This window comes from Trichosurus vulpecula, chromosome 3, assembly GCF_011100635.1.
Source record: "Trichosurus vulpecula isolate mTriVul1 chromosome 3, mTriVul1.pri, whole genome shotgun sequence".
In the NCBI taxonomy this organism is placed as follows: domain Eukaryota; kingdom Metazoa; phylum Chordata; class Mammalia; order Diprotodontia; family Phalangeridae; genus Trichosurus; species Trichosurus vulpecula.
In genome coordinates this window covers 391,088,175-391,108,451 of record NC_050575.1, presented here as the reverse complement: position 1 = coordinate 391,108,451, position 20,277 = coordinate 391,088,175, and the positions used below count along the sequence as shown (strand labels likewise).

The 20,277-nt window shown below is 43.3% G+C and overlaps 1 protein-coding gene and 2 non-coding genes across 3 annotated transcripts; all 3 read right to left on the bottom strand.

Annotated features, from left to right (window-relative positions):
* Window positions 1-12,185: 12,185 nt before the first annotated feature.
* Window positions 12,186-17,774, bottom strand: RPL13 (ribosomal protein L13). Its single transcript, XM_036752836.1, has 6 exons — window positions 17,695-17,774; window positions 15,503-15,620; window positions 14,768-14,909; window positions 14,363-14,536; window positions 13,074-13,130; window positions 12,186-12,382 (listed from the first exon to the last, which is right to left on the bottom strand). Exons 2-6 carry the CDS (start codon window positions 15,604-15,606, stop codon window positions 12,224-12,226), a joined length of 636 nt encoding a protein of 211 aa, XP_036608731.1. The 5' UTR covers window positions 15,607-15,620; window positions 17,695-17,774; the 3' UTR covers window positions 12,186-12,223.
* On the bottom strand, window positions 14,605-14,692 carry LOC118845182. The gene has a single exon (XR_005010047.1). It is a non-coding gene; the product is annotated as a small nucleolar RNA MBII-202 (small nucleolar RNA).
* Window positions 15,066-15,157, bottom strand: LOC118845181. The gene has a single exon (XR_005010046.1). It is a non-coding gene; the product is annotated as a small nucleolar RNA MBII-202 (small nucleolar RNA).
* Window positions 17,775-20,277: the final 2,503 nt, after the last annotated feature.

Genomic DNA, 20,277 nt, shown 5'->3' with positions numbered 1-20,277 from the left:
TCCCACAGCTAGTAAGTGTCTGATCCCTGATCCCTGATTCTAGGCCAGGCTCTCTATCCACTGTGCCACCTAGCTGCCCCATAAAAGTGATTAAAGAATAAGAAGACTGAAAAGGTAGGAAGAGGTCAGGTTAAGAAGGGCCTTAAATGCCCAAAAAAACAGTTTATATTTTAGTCTGAAAGAAATAGGGAGCTATTGGAGTTGATTGATGTGGTGATGTGGTCAGACTTGTGTGGAGGATGATTGGAGTGGGGAGAGACTTGAGGCAGAGAGATTAGATAGAAAGCTATCTTAAGGTGAAGACTTCAGCTGGGGTGGTTGTAGGCATAGGGAGTGGAAGTGGATATTAATTATAATAATTATAAAAACAAAGGTTTTATAATTATAGCTATAATGAACAGCTAGCCTTTATGTAGATCTTTAGGATTTGCAAAGTATTTTCTATATATTAGGGTCCTCACAACAACTCTGTGAGGCAGGTGCTATCATTATTCCCATTTTACAGATGAGAATATTGGGCTGAATGGCTTACCCAGGATCACATAGCCGGCAAGGGTCCGAGATAGGATTTGAACTGAGCTCCTCCCTCTTCTAAATTTAGCACTCTATCCACTATGCCACCTAGCTGCTGCATAGGATAGTTGTACTAAAGATAGAAATGAAAGGATCTGACAGTCGAATGAATGGGTGGGTTGTTGTGCTTGTCCTTCGTTCTTGAAGAGGACCATGACATCGGGAAATGATTACATGACTTGCAGTTGACTTTGATTTGAGTGAGGGAGGGCTGTGCAAGGTCACCAGTCTCACTTTGTCCTCCAGAGCCATCTGGGTCCAGTGGCCTGATATTCACCAGGCCGACTGGAGATGGCCCAGGATGGAATGGGTGGGATGAGTGTGAGTGAGGAGTCAAATATGACACATAACAATTGTGAGCCTGCATGCCTGAGAGAGTGGGAGTGCCCTGATCAGTAACAGGGAAATTCACAAGAGGGGAGGGGTGAGTTTGAAATGGACAATAGGCAATGGGTGAGGAAGGGCTGTAGCTCAGGTGAGAACCTAGAGCTGACTATGTACCATTTCCTTCTACAGCTCATTTTACAGGTGAGGAAACTGAGAATCAGGATAAAGTGACTTGCCCAGGGTCACATAGATATTAAGTGTCTGACTATGGATTTGAACTCAGGTCTTCCTGACTCAAGGCCTGGCCTGCACTACCTAGCAGTGGAGTTAAGGTTAGTACCCAACCTTGTAACCAAGAGTAATTCTTGTATTGTTTACATCATTGCCTTCCCCACCCATGAAGTGACTGGGTTATTGGCCCACCTGAGGGTCTTTTCCTCTTTGCTCATTCCCTTTTTGGTCCCACCCTTTTCCACAGAGAAAGAATTAAGATATTGACAAAGGGAGGTGGTATTTGTTTACTCCACCAGTAATGGGACTAGTCCAGGCAACTTGGTTGCTTAATTCATCTAAAGGTAGAGAGTCATGCCAGAGGGCATGGGAGACCATGCTGGTTTGAACACCTTTCTTTCCCTACTAGAAATGTGTTAATATTGGTGGCACAGTGGATAGCTCACTGGGCCTGGAGTCAGGAAGACCCAAGTTCAAATCTAGCCTCAGACACTTACTAGCTGTGTGACTCTGGGCAAGTCACTTAACCCCTCTGCCTGCCTCAGTTTCCCCATCTGTAACATGGGGACAATAATAGCACTTATTTCTCATGGTTGTTGTGAGGACCACAAGATAATAACTGTAAAACATTCAGCACAATGCCTAGCATGTAGTAAGTGTTATAGAAGTATTAGCTATTATTAGATTCATATTAAATTGAACAAAATTGTATCTGTCAGACATGAGCCAGAAACTGCAGACAAGAGTATTAATATTTTTTCTTTGATGTTAGTGACAGAGCCCAGATTAGAACCTCGGTCTTCTTGACTTCAAATATTCCCACTATGTATCATTCACAAGGCTTTCTCAGCACAAGACTTTAAACCAAAGCAGCAGTCTTACTTTTAAATCTGTTCTAGAAGCCAGATCCAAACATTCCTCACAGACGACCTTGTCACTTTTTGCCTTAAGGATCTTTCCCTGTTATCTCTGAAGTCCCAGGCTCTGGCAGGACCTTACAAATCATTACTATTTTTCAGTCTTTTTCAACTCTCCATGACTGCATTTGAGTTTTGTTTGGTTTGGGTTTTTTTTTTTTTTGGCAAAGATACTGGAGTGGTTTGCCATTTCCATCTTCAACTCATTTCACAGATGAGGAAACTGAGGCAAAGAGGGTTAAGTGACTTGTCCAGGGTCACACAGCTAAAAAATGTCTGAGGTCAGATTTGAACTCAGGAAGACACATCTTCCTGACTCCAAGTCTGGAACTCTGCGCACTATGGCACCACCTAGCTGCTCTCCTAACAAATAGCAGATCCTCAATAAATGCTAATTTCAAAAAACTAGCTCTGAATCCTAGAATTACAGCTGTGCCCCTTATTAGATCTAAGCTTTCTGGTTTTCATTTGCCTCATCTGTAGTATGAGGATGTGAACTAGAATCAGGGATTCTTAACTGGGGATTTGTGAACTATTTTTATTGTTTTTTTAAAATACCTTTAAAATTGCGTGTCAATATCATGTGTTTCCTTTGTAACCCCATGTATTTTATTTTATGCATTTAAAATAAAGACGTGATTCTGAGAAGAGGTCCATCGAGCTGCCAAAGGAATCATCAATGACACACAAAAAAGATGAAGAAAACCTGAAATAAATGATCTCTGATGATCTTAATTACCTCCAGGATCAAATACAACACTGCTCTGCTTGCTTTCCAAGCCCTTTGTAACCTCGGCCCTTCCTTCCTTTGCAGCCTCCTCATACCTTACTCCCCTCTCGCCCATGTTCTCTCTCACCCAGTGATGTCAGCCCCTCTTACCTAACACTCCATCTCTTGATGTTGTCACTGCCCATGCCCCACCCCCAGAATTCCCTTCTTCCTCATCTCCATCTCTTTGGCTTTCTTGGCCTCCTTGAAAGCTCAGTTAAAATCCCACCTTCTGCATCCTCCTCCTTCTCTCTGTTAATTATCTCCAGTCTATCCTGTACCTATCTCATTTGTACATAGTTGTTTACAGGTTGTCTCTCTTGTTAGACTGTGGGACTGTTTTTGTCTTTTTTTGTATCCCCAACACTGCGCATAGTAGGCACCTAATAAACACTTATTGACTGTTGACTGACTGGTGTCCCTTATGGCTCTAAATCTGATAGTCCTAAAAAACCCAACTTAGTCTAATAAAGCTCTTGATCAACTCCTGCTATTCCCTTCCCATAGCTTTACCTAGTTTTGTTGTTAATATCATTTTTTCATTCGTGGCCACTCTCTGTTGACCCCATCTGGGGTTTTCTTGGCAGACATGCCATGGTTAAGTATAAGTGTTATTCAGTCTTTTTTTTAGTAATATCCAACTCTTGGTGACCTCGTTGGGGTTTTCTTGGCAAAGATACTGGAGTGGTCTGCCATTTCCTTCTCCAGCTCATTTGACAGATGAGGAAACTGAGGCAAACAGGATTAAGTGACTTGCCCAGGGTGACACAACTAGTGTCTGAGGCTGGATTTGAACCCAGGACAATGAGTCTTCCTGACTCTAGCACTCTATGCACTATGGCATCCTCTAGTTCCCCCTTTGCCTGATTAAGTGAAGTCAAATAACTCCCATCCTCCTATCTTCTCATTCCTAGTAATTGTACCTCCCTTTCCCCTGGTGATGCTGTAACCATCCTGTGGATACCTGGAATCCTAGGATGCCCCCCTTATCCTTTCCCATCTCCACCGTGACCTGGTGACCCATATCCCCTTCACAGTGACCCTTTGGCTAGTAGTGAGCCTTCCTGATCTTTTTCTGTTTGGTGACCCTGTGACCCTAACATCCCCTTCCTTTTACAATGACCCCCTCACTTTAATGTAACAATGGACAAGTCAGATCTTCTCCCCTGGGCCACCCTCTTTAGAATGAAGCGGCAGGACCAGATCTCCACTTAGGTCCATTTCAGCTCTGAGTCTATGAGTACCCTTCCTTTACAGGGGAAGGAGGGGCAGAACTGAGGTATCCAGCTGTTCCACATGGCATCTAAACGGTGGGACAGGGGACTGACCTGAACATGGATAGCTGCTCCAAGAAGTCTCTCTCATTTGTTTCAGGGCGAGTCCACCAACAGAAATCTAGAGTCCTGCTGAGGTAGCCCTGCCATGTGCCAGAGCAGAGCTGGCAATTTTAATGTTGCCTGGCAACAAGATGGCTCACAGAGGAGATGGACTTCCAGAACAACCCACCTACCACATACGAATTAAATCCACTTTCAAGCATTTACACAGCTCAAGGGATTGTATGAATTTCCTGGGTTAATGGATTTGGGTTTTCAAGGCTGTCACTTTCCTCTCTCCCTGCCCCTTCTCCCCTTGCTTTTCCTATTTTCTTTGTACTTTTCGTCATCCACTTTCCACTGCCCTGTCTGTGCCAAACCTCTACCTAACAAGTGATTTGCTCCTCCCCGACCCTAATTCATTTGCAGATGATTAAAATGAGACAATGCCATTTACCAATTCATGCTGTCTGGTGCCAAAAATATATCTTTGATGATCTGTTAACCTGTTACTAATATTAGATATAATTTGCCAACCAAGGATGAGGTAAGAGGCAACCTTTCTTACATTAAATCCTTTCTGTATGCTCTACAGCAGGCAGCCAGGCAGTCAACAAACATTTATTAAGTATTTACCATGTGCCAGGCACTGTGCTAAACACCGGAACTACAGAGATAAAGATAGATAGAACATTTATTAAGTGCTTATTACGTGCTAGGCATCATGTTAAGAGCCAGGGATTACAAATACAAGCAAACCATAGCCCCAGAAGCTATTAAACCATGTAGACCCTTTGGCCCAGCAATACTGCTACGAGGTGTACACTCCAAATAAATCAAAGAAAGAGGAAAAGGACCCAAAGGGACAAAAATATTTATATCTGCTCTTTTTGTGGTGTCAAAGAATTGGAAACTGTAAGGATGGCCATGAATTGGAGAATGGCTGGATGAGGTATGTCATATGAATGTGATGAAATACTGCAGTGTTGTAAGAAATAAAGGGGATGGTTTCAGAGAAACCGAGGAAGACTTGTATAAACTGATGCAGAAGAAAGTGAGCAGGAGAACAATTTACATGTCAATTTCAAAAGGCTTAGGAACTTTGATCATCACAACAACCAAGCACAATTCTAGAAGATTCATGATGAAACGGGGTACCATCCCCTGACAGAGAGTTTATGGGCTTAGAGGGAAGGTCAAGCTATAATTTTTTTGGACATGGCCAATGCAGGAACTTGTTTTGCTTAATTACAAGTGTTTGTATAGGGATTTTATTTTTCTTGCTTTCTTAACAGAGGAGGCAGGAAGGTGGAAAGGATGGAAGAGGGATCTTTATTTGAAAATTTAATTAAATTAAAAACAACTACTATATAAGTGAGTAAAACAGTTCCTACCCTTGAAAAGCTTACATTATCATGGGAGAAGACAGCAAATAAATCAGAGTTGGAAAGAAGGGGAAGTCAATTAGGGAACTGCTGAACAAGTTGTGGTTTACAATTGTAATAGAATACTTTTGTGCTATAAGGAATGATGCAAGCAAGATGGTTTCAGAAAAACTAGGGAAAGTTATACGAACTGATACAAAATGAATTGAGCAGAACCAGGAGAACATTGCACATATGAACAGAAATATTGTAACGATGATCAACTGCAAAAGTCTTGGCTACTCTAATCAATGCAATGATTCAAGACACTATCTACCGCCAGAGAGAGAAGTGACGAACTTTATTTTCTTGCTTGCTTGTTTGTTTTGCAACATGGCTAATATGGAAATATGTCTTGTGTGACTTCGCAGGTATAACTGATATCATATTGCTTGTCTTCTCCATGGGTGGGAGAGGAGTGGGAAAGAATTCAAAATTTTAAAAAATGAACGTTAAAAATAAATGAATGTAGAAATGTTTTGTATGACTGCAACATGTATGATCTATACACGCTTCTCAATGAAGATCAGAGGGGAGGAGGAAAATAGAGAATTTAGAACTCAAAAATTTTTAAAAACAAATGTTAAAAAACATTTTTAATATGTAATTGGGGGAAAAATATTAAATTAAAAAATAAATGAATGAATGGATAAATAAATGACCCAAATAAAGCCTAAAAAAAAAAAAGGAGAAAGTGGTATGGAGGTCTGGGCCCCAGCCAGATAAAGCAAATCCTAACTATCAGAAATGAGGGACATGGGCAGAGGCCAGGTTTGTAGTAGGGAGGAGGTAGAGATGGCTGTTGGAGAAGAGGGGTAAGGCTATTCTATTTTTGTTTTTTGGAGGTAGGAAGGCAGGGCAATTGGGGTTAAGTGACTTGCCCAAGGTCACACAGCTAGTAAGTATGTCAAATGTCTGAGACCAGATTTGAACTCAGGTCCTCCTGACTACACCTAGCTGTCCCAGGGTTGGCTATTCTTGCCATGAGGGGGTTCACATTCAAGGGGAGGAAATAGCATGCAAGTTATTATGTATATGTAGAAAACCCAAAGAACTCTCACATTTTCATTGCCGTGGAGTATCCTCCCATAATATCCTTTACAAACGGGCTCAGTGGCCTAGCACCCCCTTCCTCCAAGCCAGGTCAACCATGATCGTCCACCAAAGCCCACTGCCTGACAGGGGCTGCTGAGGAGCTGCCACTAAGGTTTACATCATCATAAGAAGAACAAGCAATGTGGCAGCAATCCCATCCAGCAGTTCTCTTGTAGCAACCCATGACTACTACCGAAGGCGTCTTGGGTTCCACTTCCAGCAACAGCTCCTGTGGAAGGGCTGAGTACTCTGAGGAAGTGATCCCCCACCATCCTGGTCTGCCCAAATCAGACCCAGGCCACTGGTGGGCAAGCTTCTTCTTCGGGAAGTCAAGTCATCTTTCATGACAACTGTATTGGAATCCCCAGAGCACTCAGGAACTTTCCAGGTTGCTCATGGCATGATCACCTGTGACCTGGCTCAGGAGGCCATTAGGAAGCAGCATGTCAGCGAGCCCAGCAAGACCAACACTGGGCCTTCTGCATGAGCAGCAGAACCCTCCTTGCTGCTCCCCTGCTTCTGAAGTGTGCTAGGCATCAGAGCCCATTTCCCTCTCCCCTCCCCCCCTTTCCTCTCCCATCTATTCCCTTAGAATAGATAGACTGCTTATGTGTAGAAGTAGTTGTGTTGTGTTGTGTGTATGTGTGTGTGTGTGTGTTTGTTTTAAAGGAAAACAGAAGCAAAACACCAAAAAAAGAGCAAAAGAAACCACATTGTTATTGTGGTTTTTTTTACTATCTGAATCACCTGTGTGTTTTTCAGCAGGCTCAGTAACTTGTTTACTTTGTACTTAACAGAAACTAATAAACTTTGAGCAGACTCCCCCCCAAAATTATGTGTATGTAAAACATAGAGGGGATATTATACCAGATAGAGCATTAGCCTTGGGTTGGGAACCCTGGGCCTGGCATGTACTGGCTATGTGATCTTGAGCAAACTATTCAAACTCTCAGTGTCTCAGGAAACTCTGTGGAGGCAGTTTTGGCGCTGGAATTCTTCCACATCCAGTGAAATGAGATTCAGATTAAAAAAAAAGCCACTCCCGCTGATTTTGCTGCTTCTGTTTAGTTGTTCGCACCATTCCCTATACCTTTGAATGACTTCTTTCTCCCTGATGATTTCCTATCCCTCCTTTAGAGTAGGGTGGCTTAAACCCAACATTCCCAGTAAGCTTTCCCGAGTTAGTAATGAACTTCCCCCTCACTCCTCATGGCATTTTGTTTTGCAGTTTTCTGAGGCACTTATGTCAATCAATAAATCAGTCCTCAAACATTTATTAAGCACCTACTATGTGTCATGCACTTTTCTAGGCCTTGGGAATACAAGCACCAAAAAATGAATCAGAGAAGTTTATGTTCTGATGGGGAAGAAGACTAGGCCATATATGGGCATATGTAGAATAAATATAAAGAGAATAAATGCAGAGTAGTTTGGGGGGAAAGGAGGAAGCAGTTAGTGGGAGCAGGGGTTAGAGGAAATCTCTTATAGGAAAAGGATTCAGTGAATCAGGCATAAGGAGTGCATTTCCCCCAGGCATGGTGTACAGCTGAATAAATGAGTGGATGGATGGATGGATGGACGCATGGATGGATGGATGGATGAATGGATAGCTAAAGAAATAAATAACCAAAATAAAGCCTAAAAAAAGAAGTGATGTGGAGGTCTGGAAGAACAGAGAAAGGACATGGGAATATGGTGTGTGAAGAAGCTAGAGAAGACAAATTTGGCTAAATCAGAGTGCAGGAGAGGCAATGATGTACAATGAGGCTGGAAAGATAGGCCCCCAGGAGCAAAAGACAGTAATAGCTAGCATTTACATAGCACACACCATGTCAGGCACTATACTAAGCACTTTACAAATATCATATTTTGATCCTCACAACAACCCTGGGAGAGAATTTGGAATTCAAAATTTTTTACTGAATGTTAAAAATAAATGAATGTAGAAATGTTTTGTATGACTGCACACGTATGATCTATACACGCTTCTCAATGAAGAACAGAGGGGAAGAGGGAAGTGGAGAATTTGGAACTCAAAAATTTTTAAAAACAAATGTTAAAAAATAGTTTTTACATGTAATTGGGGGAAAATATTAAATTAAAAAATAAATGGATAAATAAATTAATGCTATTATTATCCCCATTTTACAGATAAGGAAACTGAGGCAAATAGGATTTAAGCTCAGAAACAACAAACTGTCTAGGTGTTGCTCATGGAGCATTCTGCAGTTGCCTCTAATTTCTAGGACACATAAGAAAGATGTCAAAAATCAGTTCTTAAGTCACTTGGGAGTTTAGGGGTTTTGCAATGCGTTGGGATACTTGTGAGTATCCTTCACGGTCCTACTGGACTTATTTGCCAGTCCCAATTTCTCTTCTGACCTCATCTTGTATTTCTGACTACCCTATTTTGTCGCATAGACTCTGAGCTCCTTGAGAGCAGACTGCCTTTGACTTTCCTGAGCCGTGGACTAGTGCTGCTGGCATCATAGCACACAGCCCACCATCAGCCAATCAGACTAGAAAATTCCTTATCACCAAGCCAACAGAGCCTATTATTGCTGTCAGGGAAAGTCCCGAGCAGGACTATTTGGTGCAATACTGTAATCAGATGACATCAGCACATGGACTTTCAAAGCCAAATTTGGACCATGGTCCCTTTGCATATTGATGACATTGATCTGACAATTTTTAATATTGTTTAATCTATTCAATATTGAGGCAAATCTCCCCTTTAATATCAGCAATTTCCGGAGCCCGCCTTAGCCATCTGCAGAATTACTACCTTGTCGGCATAATTTAAATAACTTGCCTTTATATATGGAAATGCCTCTTCTCCACCCTATCCTCCCACCTTTTGATTGGTAGCATATGTTCATAGACTAAAAGCAACTTTATTTTTTGGTGTCCTCAATCAGAATATAATCATGGAATCATAGACTTAGGGCTGCGGGAGAACTTTTCTAGATGAGGAAACTGAGAGGCCCTGCCTGCTGAGTTGATTTATCCACGTTTGCAAAGATTTTTTTTTTTAAGTTTTTTTGTTACTATCTTGTTCTGACATCTTCATGTATCCTTCCTTCCTTCCCCTCCCCAGTAAGCTAGATTGATGAACTTTGTACATCCCTATCACTTAGCACAGTGCCTGGCACATAGAAGGCGCTTAATTGACTAAGCTTTGAACAGATGAAATAAGAAACAGCTCAGCAAAGCCAAGCAACAGGACTACGTCTGACGGCATGGGCAGGTGTGGCAGCATGCCCACAGCCCTACATCTTCAAAGGGAGGGCACTGAGGTTACATATTAAATAGTAAAGACAAGACTTGAGCTGAAGGCTGGTCACCAGTACCAGTGGTCTGTCCCACACCCCAAGCTTAAACCAAAGCTTCAGCTTTGCTTCTAGGATACCATATTTTGGGATTTGGGTCTCCAGCATTTAGCCCCGTGGTAACCATCATGCCCTATGGACTCCTATGAATCCTTGTTCAGGATCAGGGCCACCACTTCTTACAGGCCAAGCCCCTTTGGACTCTTAGCTTGACTTTGGTCTTTATCTGTAGGCCCTGAAATAACCTAAGTTTCTTGAGAACAGATCCTATAACCTTGCACTTAGTAGGCACTTTTTAAAAGGGCATAGTGGATTGAAGTATTGATTTATAAATGTCAGTAAGGGATCAAATAGATGACAGAGGGGGTGTGTGTACCTTGGGGATATTTCCTATCAGGTTAAACCCCTTTGCATAAGCCTCATCAGCACCCTCTGCCCTGGGACCACTCCAAATGGAGGGTGGACAGCTTACCCAACCTCCATTTGAAGGTACCCAAGCCAGCCATCACTTTCTTGTCATCATACCCAGGGACTGCATATCTTCCCTTTCCTACCTCCTTCAAACCAAGCCTCAACACTTTTCAGTTTCCTTTTGAAAATGTCTCCCCCCTTTAGAATGTCAGTTCTCCCTCAACTGCAACTCTATTCACATGTGTGTCCCCACTTCGCACAGTACCTGGCATATAGCAGGCACTTACTGTTTACTCAATGACAGGAAAATGGGAGAGGCTAACAATTCCACTCCATCTCTACACCTCCCATTTCTTCCAGTATAATCTTCCAAAGGACTTGCACCATCTAGTGGTGAGATGCATTTCTTCTCATAAAGCAAGTGCTTCAGGGTGAAATATTAACCGCTTTGAAATGAATTCCATTTCTACCATATGGCCTAATGAAAACTGAACAAGATTTTGCATTCTTTTGTTGCTGTCATTTGCATGAATCCCTAGCCATCAATGCAAAGCCTATCACAAGTACTGCTATGGTGGTAATAAAAAAACATGACCACGCAATGGGTACACAAAAATCATGGGCTAATATACGGAGGGTCCACCCATAGCCTGAAAACTGAAAAGAAACAAGTCTGTTTGGAGAGACATGGGAAGACTGGTACATCAAACACATGCTTAGTGAAGCCCAACTGGCTCAACCTTTCTGAAGACCAATTTGCAATTACAAAAAATGACTAGGCTGTAGCGATAGCAGGAACAGGGATCAGTCGGTTAGAAATAAAGGTTCAGGATACAGGCAGCACTGCTGCTTGGAAGAACTATAGTGAGCGCTCAGCAACCCAGTAACTTAGCATACCATCCGTGAGGATTCAGGGAAATGTTAGCTACGCGGAATAAGCCTAACTCCCTCTCACAATGCATGCCAGCATCAATGTACAATAAAGGTCAGTAAGCTAACTGAATTAAAGACCCTGGAGAACATTTGGAGAAAACCTTTCCACCTCGTGAGGAAAGTAGAAGTAACTGTGGAGTTCCTAAGGAGGGCTGCTTGGCAGTGGCCTCAGAGTCCTGAAGAACCAAAGATCTGGTTGGGGAACCAGCCAAGCGGTTACTTGGGCGGGGGAAGTACATCCAGCAATGAGTGATGAGCTCTAACCCAGTAAAGTTCTCAAAGGTATTGGCATAGTAGTGGAAAGAGTAGAACTAGGAAGGCTCCAAGGGCTCACATGATAGAGGTTACCTACCAAAAGTTTCTAACAGAGGTTTGGAGACAAAGGGAAGAACCCCAGACCTTCCCTTTACTTAGGCTTAGGTGAGAGAAGCCTCATTGGGTGGGTGACTGGTTGTTTTAAGATAAAAATAATACGTGGTAAAATCAAAGTACCCAATCACTGAATAAATCAAAGAAAATCTTCAGGGCAGGATGGGTCATCTCCATCAAGGCAGTTACGGTATTTAACATTAACAGAGGAAAACAGCTAGGGAACAAACAGCAATTTTTTAAGACTGTCCAACAGGAAGATAGCCTGCCCAGGACCCAGATGTTCTGTCTCCAAAACCTGAAGCCTACGTCAGCAGTCTTTTTTTATGGACACAGTAGCTAGCAAATGGCCTCAGGAGCACCACACCTATTCAGGAACAAGGAGAGCCAACTGCTCCCAAACTAGGACCTGCTAGGCCTCCTAGCCCCAGATCTTGCATTCTAATCCCTCTCCAGCTCTTTACAGCTGATCCAAAACAATGTCACGCAGATATTTTGTATTATTTTATTCAAAGTTCTCAGAAGTGGTTTACTTTTTCTTCTCCACATCTTGCTCTGCAGCCTCCTTGGCTCGTTTTGCCCGGATTCCAAAGAGACGGGCATTGGCCCGGGCCATTCGAAGACTAGCAAATGCCTTGAAATTCTTCTCATCTTCAGTAATGACGCGAGCTTTCTCTTTCTTGTAGACCTGAAGGGGCAGAAAGACCTCTCCTTATCTCACAGGACACTACTTCCATCTAGGTTCCCCTACAACCTGACAGTCTGCCTGTCCCCAGCACTCTTGGATTGTTACTAACAATTTTAATAGTCAACTCTGTCCAGAAACCAATGAGGTGTTGATCAAATAACAAGAGAATCCAGAACAGATTTGAGGCAAGCCCCAAGGTACATACAGAAGAGTTACTAAAATCAGGCTAGTAAAATGCTTCTATTTGAGGCTGGCAAAAAAACAAACAAAAAAAAAAACCCACCACCAAAAAACATTCAATACAGATACCTACATCCTGGTATAAATAATTCTTTCAACAAAAGAAAATTTTCAATTGTAGCTTCTATGTTTACCAATTCTACCTCCCTCCAGCCCTCTAGCCCACTAGATTAAAGTTGTATCAGAGCAGCAACATGATGTAGGGCCAACTCCAGGGTTGGGAAAAGTAAACTGTAACTAAGAAAAATAATTCAGAGATTTTCCCCTTCCTAAGCATTCAAAGCTAAGCTTGCAAAGACCTTCTCCAAGGTAAGATGCCCACCCTCCCCTATTCCACCCACGAGAGGTAGGAGGAATCCAGTCTTTCCCTCTTCTATCTCCTCCAAAGAAGGAATCTCAGTAAGAGCCATGTGGGCACTGACCCACTTTGCTCACGAATGAGTTCACTTACATTTCTGATGGGCATAACTGGTCCTGTAAGCTGGGTTGCCAACTTGAGTTCTTCAGCCTGTAACAAGAGAATAAGTTTTCAGTGTTTTGCCTACAACAATTAGTGACACTATCCTCAAACATTCACTACAGTCCTTGATTAGATAGATCTGGAAGGAAAAGGAAAAATTTTAGGGAACTTGTCATATGCAAATGGTAATGCATGGCAGTCAAGGATAAAGATTAAAATACATTATCATTAAACAGGATTCTAGGTCTCCTTCAAAAAATGAGACAATTCTACAAACTGTTGTAAACGTCAAATAGTAAACTAACACTTATTCAGTTGATGCTTTACTGTTTGTCCCTTATATCTGAGGGAGGACAATATACTTCTAAGTTCAAATGTTCATTAATATCAACACAGGTACCCTCAAACACCTTAGAAAGTTTCTGTAGGGTGCTCTTTACTTTTCATATTCTATGAATTTTTGCGTTAACATTTATGTGATAGCATTCTACAGATGCTTTTTGAAGCACACAAACTTTCACGAACTTGAGATAAACTGGTTTTTCTGTTCATCAGAATGAACAATTTTAGAAAATTAAACTCCCATTTCTATAGAGGGCACAACCACCCTCCCAATTATGTAGGTGTCATCCCCACTCCTCACTCTCATCCCTCCATACCCAATCTCTTGCCAAGTCTTGCTGATTCTACCTGATTTGCCACCATCTTGGCAAAGGCCCCTTTATCTCATTCCAGCTACCAAACTGGGTTCTTGAAAATCTGGCCTTGTTGGCTCCCTCACCTCCCATCAATCTCTATCAGCTTCTTATTACCTCACCCCCACCCCATGAAGTTTAAGACCGAGTGATCCTGGCCTCCTTGTTGTTCCTCACAAGTCAGGAAATTCCCTGCCCCCTCAGGCCTTTTCCCTTGCTCTCCCCCATGCCAGGAATTCCACCCCCCACCCCTTCTCTACCTCTTTCCCTCCCTACCTAAAAGTCACAGCCACCTTCTATAAGAAGTCTTTGCTCATCAACCCTACTTAGTACCGGTGCCTTTCCTCTGCTGATTATTTCCAATCTATTCTGCATGTAGCTTGTTTGTAGTTTTCATGCTGTCTACCCCATTAGACTATCAGTTCCTTGAAAGCAGGGACTATATTTTTTGCCTTTCTTATAAGCGTTAGCATGGTGCCTAGTACACAGTAGGAGCTTAATAAATGCTTGATTAAGAAGATGAGTTAATAATCAGTCCACTCCACAAAAAGGCCTCATGCCATCTATTACATATCCTATACTTACAGAGCTATCTCCCTTCTTGGGTGCAGATGGTTTCCTTGGGAAGAGGATCAGTTTGGAACGATATTCTTTCAGCCGCTGCACATTCGCCTGGAGAGACTCTGTAGACTTATTCCGGCGACGAGGGTCCACAGAAATACCAATAGTCCGTGCCACTTTTTTATGGATACCAGCCACCTAGCACCCCATAAAGATATATGTTAAGTGCTGCTCATACCCTGTGACTTCTACATCCTACAGAAAGAGACCAGGCTGTAACAGTCATCAGATGGAAAAGGGTTCAAATGTACATTCATCAGAGGCAGTACAGAGATTCCGGAGACTATGTCATCATTAGACTGTGCAACCAATGCAGAAACAAGTACTATGATGTGTCTAGTTAAAAGATAAGGCTTCCATTTAGCTTACCCGAAGCTCTTCCAAGCTGAATCCTCTACCAGCACGTACTTTGGTGTGGTATCGGACAGTAGGGCACCTCACGATGGGCCGGATAGGACCAGATGCAGGGCGAGGAGCAATTCGACGGGCTTTTGCTTGACGGGCCTTTCGCCTATTCAATGAGATTCAGGAATTATTTTCCTCCGACTACTTGAGCATCAGCCCAGGGATAAGGTAACAACGATAAAGATGTCTTCTAGACATTTTATTTTGGACTGACACACACCAAACATTAAATGCTATCAAAAGCCTGAGACTTCTATGTCTTAATAAAAGCGATCACAACAGTCATCAGATGGAAAAGGGTTCAAATGTACTTTCATCAGAGGCAGTACAGAGATTCCGGAGAAAATGTCATCATTTGACTGTGAGACCAAGTTTCCTCTAAGATATCAAACCTCTGGTCCAGTCTCATAGAGATGCTAATTCCATGCAAAATACAAACTGTAGCCCAAATCAACCAAAATAAAAATACCACCATAAAAATCAAATATGACTACAACAAGACCAAGAGGCATGCTCCCCACTTTCACCAACCACGGAGATAAAGGGGGATTTGTGTGCGTAAAGTGGGTGCTTTGAGTTCTACCCTTCTGAATTTAGACTCAGTCTAAAATACTTACTTCAGATGAAGGAACCAAGGCCTAGGAGGTGACTTCAAATAGAAAAGCAATGGACCAACTAAAACCTCTCATATTTACTTACCTTCTTATCTTCCTAGCTGGCTGGTTAAACCATGTGGCAACTCGTCTTTGCCAGTCTTTGTGGAAATGGGGCTTCAAAATCATGCCATTTCGGCTGGGCGCCATGGCTGCTTAGAGCCCTGAAGACAAGCAATAACACCACACATTATATAAGCAGAAAAAGACATACACAGTACAACCTCATTTGCCTTCGTAGTTTTCTGTCTACCTTATGCTGCACTTACCCAATTTCATGACGCACCCTATTGTTATATTCTGCTTTAATAATCAATTCAATAAACACTTCCTAAGTACCTTTGTACAAGGTGCTGTGTTAGATGCCATGTAAGGTCTCTGATCTGTATATTGCAGGATAAGAGAATGTTGCGTGTACAAGGTACAAGCACAAAGCAGGGCTAGAAACAAAGACCTGGACAACCTGAGATAATATTGGGGGTGGGAGATATAGAGGACTTCATGGAGGAGGTAGGAACATTTTTATCTTTTAGGAAAAGCAGAAATGAAAAGCTAGAGTTGACATTTTATATAGCACTTCCATGTTCACGAAGTGTTTTACATATATTTCTCTGGATCCTCAAAACAAGCCTGTAATATGTAAGGTAGGGGCTATTCTTATCCTGAGAAAGGATAATGAGAAGGGCCTGAAATAAGGTGTATTAGTGGAAAGAGGGAGTAGTTACAAAAATTACGTCCCCTGGAAAACACAAGACTTCATGGATGAGATATGAAGTTACAAAAGTGTTGAGAAGAAACTGAGGTCCTGGAGAGAACATGAAAGTTAGGAAGAAAAGAGACTTTTGTACTAGAGATGCTTTGTCATGTCCAGCAGGTAATTGGTGATGGATTGGAACTCAAGAAAAAATTTAGGATTATCTGCATGAAGATAACTAAAAGCTGAGCACTTACACATGCAGGAACACTAGGAGAGAGTAGCTGCAAGAAAACCCGAGATGAAGCATAGATCCTGTTTCATCCAATTGTAAACTTCATCTCTGCCTCCCCTTCTCCTTCGCCTACCAACCATCAACGTTCTTGCTATCACATACTTTTTCCCCTCCTTATCTCACTCCCCCATTTTGGAACTCCGTCATGGTTCCCGAATTGGGCTGTCCCTGTTACAAATGACAAATTAAAGCTGAGGCTTTAAGTGACTTTCGCAGGGTCACAAAACTAATAAACATCTGAACCAGGATTTGATAAACTCATGTCTTCCTCATACCAAGTTCGGCGCTCTACCCGGTTACTTTAATGATTAAAAAACATCATTAGGGGCTTGCAGCATACAAAAGCAGCCTGTCCTTGAGGGGCTTATAGTCTCTTCTATATCCAATCTACAACTGTAAACATAAACGTTTCCAAAACAGGGACCAACATGGCGCTTCTTCGTTCTGTATGAACCTTCTAGGGCTCCCTGCTGCTTCCAGGATCAAATACAAGTTCCCCCGGCACAAGAGGCTCCAACAAGTCCCGTCTGTTATAACCAGCACAAGCCTGCCCCCATCATCCCCCCAGGGGCTTCGGGTATCTCCTCCTGCCGCTGGAGCCCAGGCCGGCCCGCCCCGACCCCTCCACGCGCTCTCTAGCCACGCTGACCGGCCCACGGCTCCCCGCCCTCAAGGCCCCGCTTTCCACCCTTCCTGGCGTCCTCCCGAGCTCCTCCCAGGCTCGGGCCAAGGGCCAGCCCGGCCCGAAGCCTCGCCCTATACCCCTCGTGCCCGTCTCCTGCCTCCTCATGCAACCGAGGAGCTGTGCTGCAGGGCCTTCTCGGCCCTCCCTTTCCCCAGCGCACTGCTAAGCCGCAGCGGCCTCCGACTCGCGGAAACCGAGGCCTGCTCCAGGAGGTCGCGGAGCCCGGGATCGGGCTCACCTGAAGCGGTGCCTCTCGCCACCCTCGCCCCGGTACAACGGCCTGGTCCAATACCCGGCGGCCGCCTGGGGCTTCCCGCGGGAAAGCCACGCTCCCGCCCGCCGCGGGCGGGCTAGGCCAGGCCGAGGCCTCCGGAGGCCCGGCGCCGTGCGCCACGAGAGGAATTAAGAGACCCATGGCGGGGCTCTCGACCTCGCCTGAGGCCCTCGCTACCCAGGTCCAGGCCCACCGCTGCCGTGCAGATCGAGAAGGAGGCCGGTTGACCCAACCCGAGGACGGATGGCGAGGGATGGCAGCGGATGGCTACGGCCACGAAAGCCACTTACCTCCTCACGGGCACCTCAGCCGATCGGAAAGGAAAGCAGCGTCCCGAAGCACGCTGGGATAGGGATGATTTCAGCCTATCAGAACCCTCGGCGCTTTCCAGCCAATCGGAGCTATAAGTGGAGGCGGAAACGCGCAGCAAGTGCAAAGGGGTTCTGCAGCCTACTGGATAAACTTATTTTTCCCTTCACAAAGATGGCGCCAACCTTAAAGGTACATGGCTTCATTTTTCTCTCCTACCACAGCAATAAAATTTGAAATCACCAAAGTAATTTGGTTAACGTTACTTCCTGTTGATTGTACCTTGCGGATGCGAAAAACCATAAATTCCCCTTCATTCGGAATGTGTCCCGAAAAAACTATAACAAATTCATGAAAAGAACTCTGTGCTAAGGCAGGAGACTTGGTTTCCTTTGTGGCAGCAAGCAATTAATTTAATTACAGTACTCGCCCGGTAATTTAATGTTCTTGAAGGTTCTTCCCCACTCTCTTCTCACCTGCTATAGATCCAATGGAAAAAAGCTCTGCTGACTTGGGACCTCTAAGTGTGAACTTTGGGGGGCAGTGGTGCTAACAGTAGATAGAGGTCGGCACAAGGTGGACCACCTGGGTTTACATCCCGCCCGTCACTTACCTGTGTTAATCCAAACTTCACTGGTGACCTCATCAGCTCCCCTGCATTCAATTCTCCTCCCTAGGCAGAGGATTCTTAAGTCTCCTCCTACAAAGCCAAATGCTCTGCTGACCACCAATCTTGCATCTTCAACTGCCCATTTGAAACCTCAAACTGAATGTTCTTGTACAACGTAGGATGTTAGCGGTCTTGGAAGGAATGCAGAGAAGCCAGGAGTCAGAGATGGAGGAGAGAATTCCAGACCTTGAGGATAGTCAGTGAAAATGCCTGAAAGCAGACTAGGTATTTTGTGTGAGACCCAAAAAAGGAGGCTAGTGTCACTGCATCATAGGATACTTGGAAGGGAGTAAAGGTATAAGACTAGAAAGAAGGGAGGAAGCAGGTTATGAAGACCTTTAAAAGCCAAAAGGAGAATTTTATATATTTGATCCGAGAAGGAGCAGGCAGCCGCTGGATTTGACTGGATGGGGCAGGTATGTATGACATGGCCAGATCTAAGCTTTAGGGACATCATTTTGATGGATAAGTCGAGAATGGACTGGAGTGGGGAGAGATTTGTGGCAGGGAAACCAAGTAGTAGGTTTTTGCAATAGTCTAGGTGTGAGGGGATGAGGCCTGCTCCAGAGGAGGGAAGATGTTCCAGTAGACTTGGTAATAAATACATAAGAGATAAAAGTGAGGAGTCAAGGTTTAGACTGGGAGGAGGGTGGTGCCCTAAGTAGATCTATGATCCTATAATAAAACTATTTTAGGTCCCTAATGATTTCCTTATTATAAAATTCAATGGCTTTTTTTTTTAGTCATTTCCCTTGACCTCTCTGCATCTGACACTGCTCAAATCCTCCCCCCATCCCCCATCTGCTTTCTTAATATTCTCTCCTCCTTTGGCTTCCAGAACACTGCGCTTTCACTTCTTACCTCTTTGACCACTCTGCTGAAAAGTGTTGCTTCATTCTTTCTTTTCCTGAAATGTAGACTACCTTGCCCCCTCTTTTCTTTCTACAATACTTCACCTTAGCCAATGAGATGAGTAGATATATATCTTCTCTCATGGTCTCAATTAGCCCCTCCTATACTGATGACCCCAATATCTATCTTCTCCTGGAGAGTGCCAGTGTCCTATTTCAGATTGACAGATTCATATTTCCACCTAGATATTCCAATGGTACTCAAAACCCATCCTCACCAAAGTTGAATAGGTTGTCATTTTTATAAACCCTACTCTTTCTCCCTTACTTTCCCCATTTCAGACAAAATCCGCCTAGTTACCAGGGATTGAAATCTCAATTATTTTGCCCTTTCCCCCTCTCAAATCAGCTGCCAACTCTTGCCAATTGTGCCTCTGCAATATCTTTCATATACTAGCCTTACTGCTACCACTGGAATTTGGGGGCCATTTACCCTCTCTTTACCTTTGAAATTTAATGTTGTGTTAGTGTTTACATTTTGTAATACTATATGCCAAAAACAAGGGTTCTTAATCTTTTGGGGGGGGTCACAGATTCCTTTGGAAACCTGGTAAAGGCTATTTAGATCCCTTTTCAAAATCATGGAGTTTTCCCCAATTACATGTAAAAACAATTTTAAACATTTTTAAAAGTTTGACTTCCAAATTCTATTCCTCCCTCCCCCCTCCCTGAGATGGTAAGCAATCTGATATAGGTTACACATATGCAATCATGTAAAACTTTTCCATATTAGTCATTTTATGCAAGGAAGTAGGGAAGGGAAGGAAGGAAAGGAAGGGAAGGAAGGAAGGAAAGAAAGGAGGGAGGAAAAAAGAAAGCTTCAGTCTATTCATACATCAGTTCTTTCTATGGATGTGGTTAGCATTTTTCATCATGAGTACTTTGGGATCATCTTGGATTATTGTGTTGCTGAGAATTGCTAAGTCATTCACAGTTGATCATCACACAATATTATTATTATCGTGTACGATGTTCTCCTGGTT